The sequence below is a fragment of the Sinocyclocheilus grahami genome, unplaced genomic scaffold, assembly GCF_001515645.1.
Source record: "Sinocyclocheilus grahami isolate Dianchi unplaced genomic scaffold, SAMN03320097.WGS_v1.1 scaffold1668.1, whole genome shotgun sequence".
Taxonomy (NCBI): Eukaryota; Metazoa; Chordata; class Actinopteri; order Cypriniformes; family Cyprinidae; genus Sinocyclocheilus; species Sinocyclocheilus grahami.
The window spans coordinates 1,726-2,517 of NW_015506847.1; the positions used below are offsets into that span (position 1 = coordinate 1,726).

The 792-nt window shown below is 43.2% G+C and overlaps 1 protein-coding gene across 1 annotated transcript in view; it reads left to right on the top strand.

Annotated features, from left to right (window-relative positions):
• LOC107571904 (mucin-5AC-like) overlaps positions 1 to 792 on the top strand; it is a gene marked incomplete at its 5' end in the record, with an annotated part of 3,794 nt that overhangs the window by 1,600 nt on the left and 1,402 nt on the right. Inside the window, one exon of the mRNA XM_016258287.1 lies at positions 16 to 782. Coding sequence (XP_016113773.1) covers positions 16 to 782 — 767 coding nt within the window. The remainder of the gene's footprint in view (positions 1 to 15; positions 783 to 792) is intronic.

Below are 792 nucleotides of genomic sequence, written 5' to 3' on the forward strand. Positions count from 1 at the left end.
TAGTGCAGCAGAAACATCTACAACAACAGAGACTTCCACAATCGCGACTCCAGCTGAAACATTCACCACTCGTGCAGCAGAAACAACAACAGAGACTTCCACAATCACGACTCCTGCTGAAACATCCAGAACTAGTGCAGCAGAAACAACAACAACAGAGACTTCCCCAATCACGACTCCTGCTGAAACATCCACCACTAATGCAGCACAAATATCTACAACAACAGAGACTTCCACAATCACAACTCCTACTGAAACATTCACCACTAGTGCAGCAGAAACATCTACAACAACAGAGACTTCCAAAATTACGACTCCTGATGAAACATCCACCACTAGTGCAGCTGAAACATCTACAACAACAGAAACTTCCACAATCAAAACAACTTCTGCTGAAATATCTGCAACAACAGAAAATTCCACAATCACGACTTCTGCTGAAACATCCACCACTAGTGCAGCTGAAACATCTACAACAACAGAGAGATCCACAATCACGACTTCTGCTGAAACATCCACAACTAGTGCAGAAGAAACAACTACTACAATAGAGACTTCCACAATCACGACTCCTGGTGAAACATCAATCACTAGTGCAGCAGAAACATCTTCAACAACAGAGACTTTCACAATCACGACTCCTGCTGAAATAGTCACCACGAGTGCAGCAGAAAAACCTACAACATCAGAGACTTCCACAATTACGACTCCATATGAAACATCCACCACGAGTGCAACAGAAACATATACAACATCAGAGACTTCCACAGTCACGAGTCCTGGTGAAACATC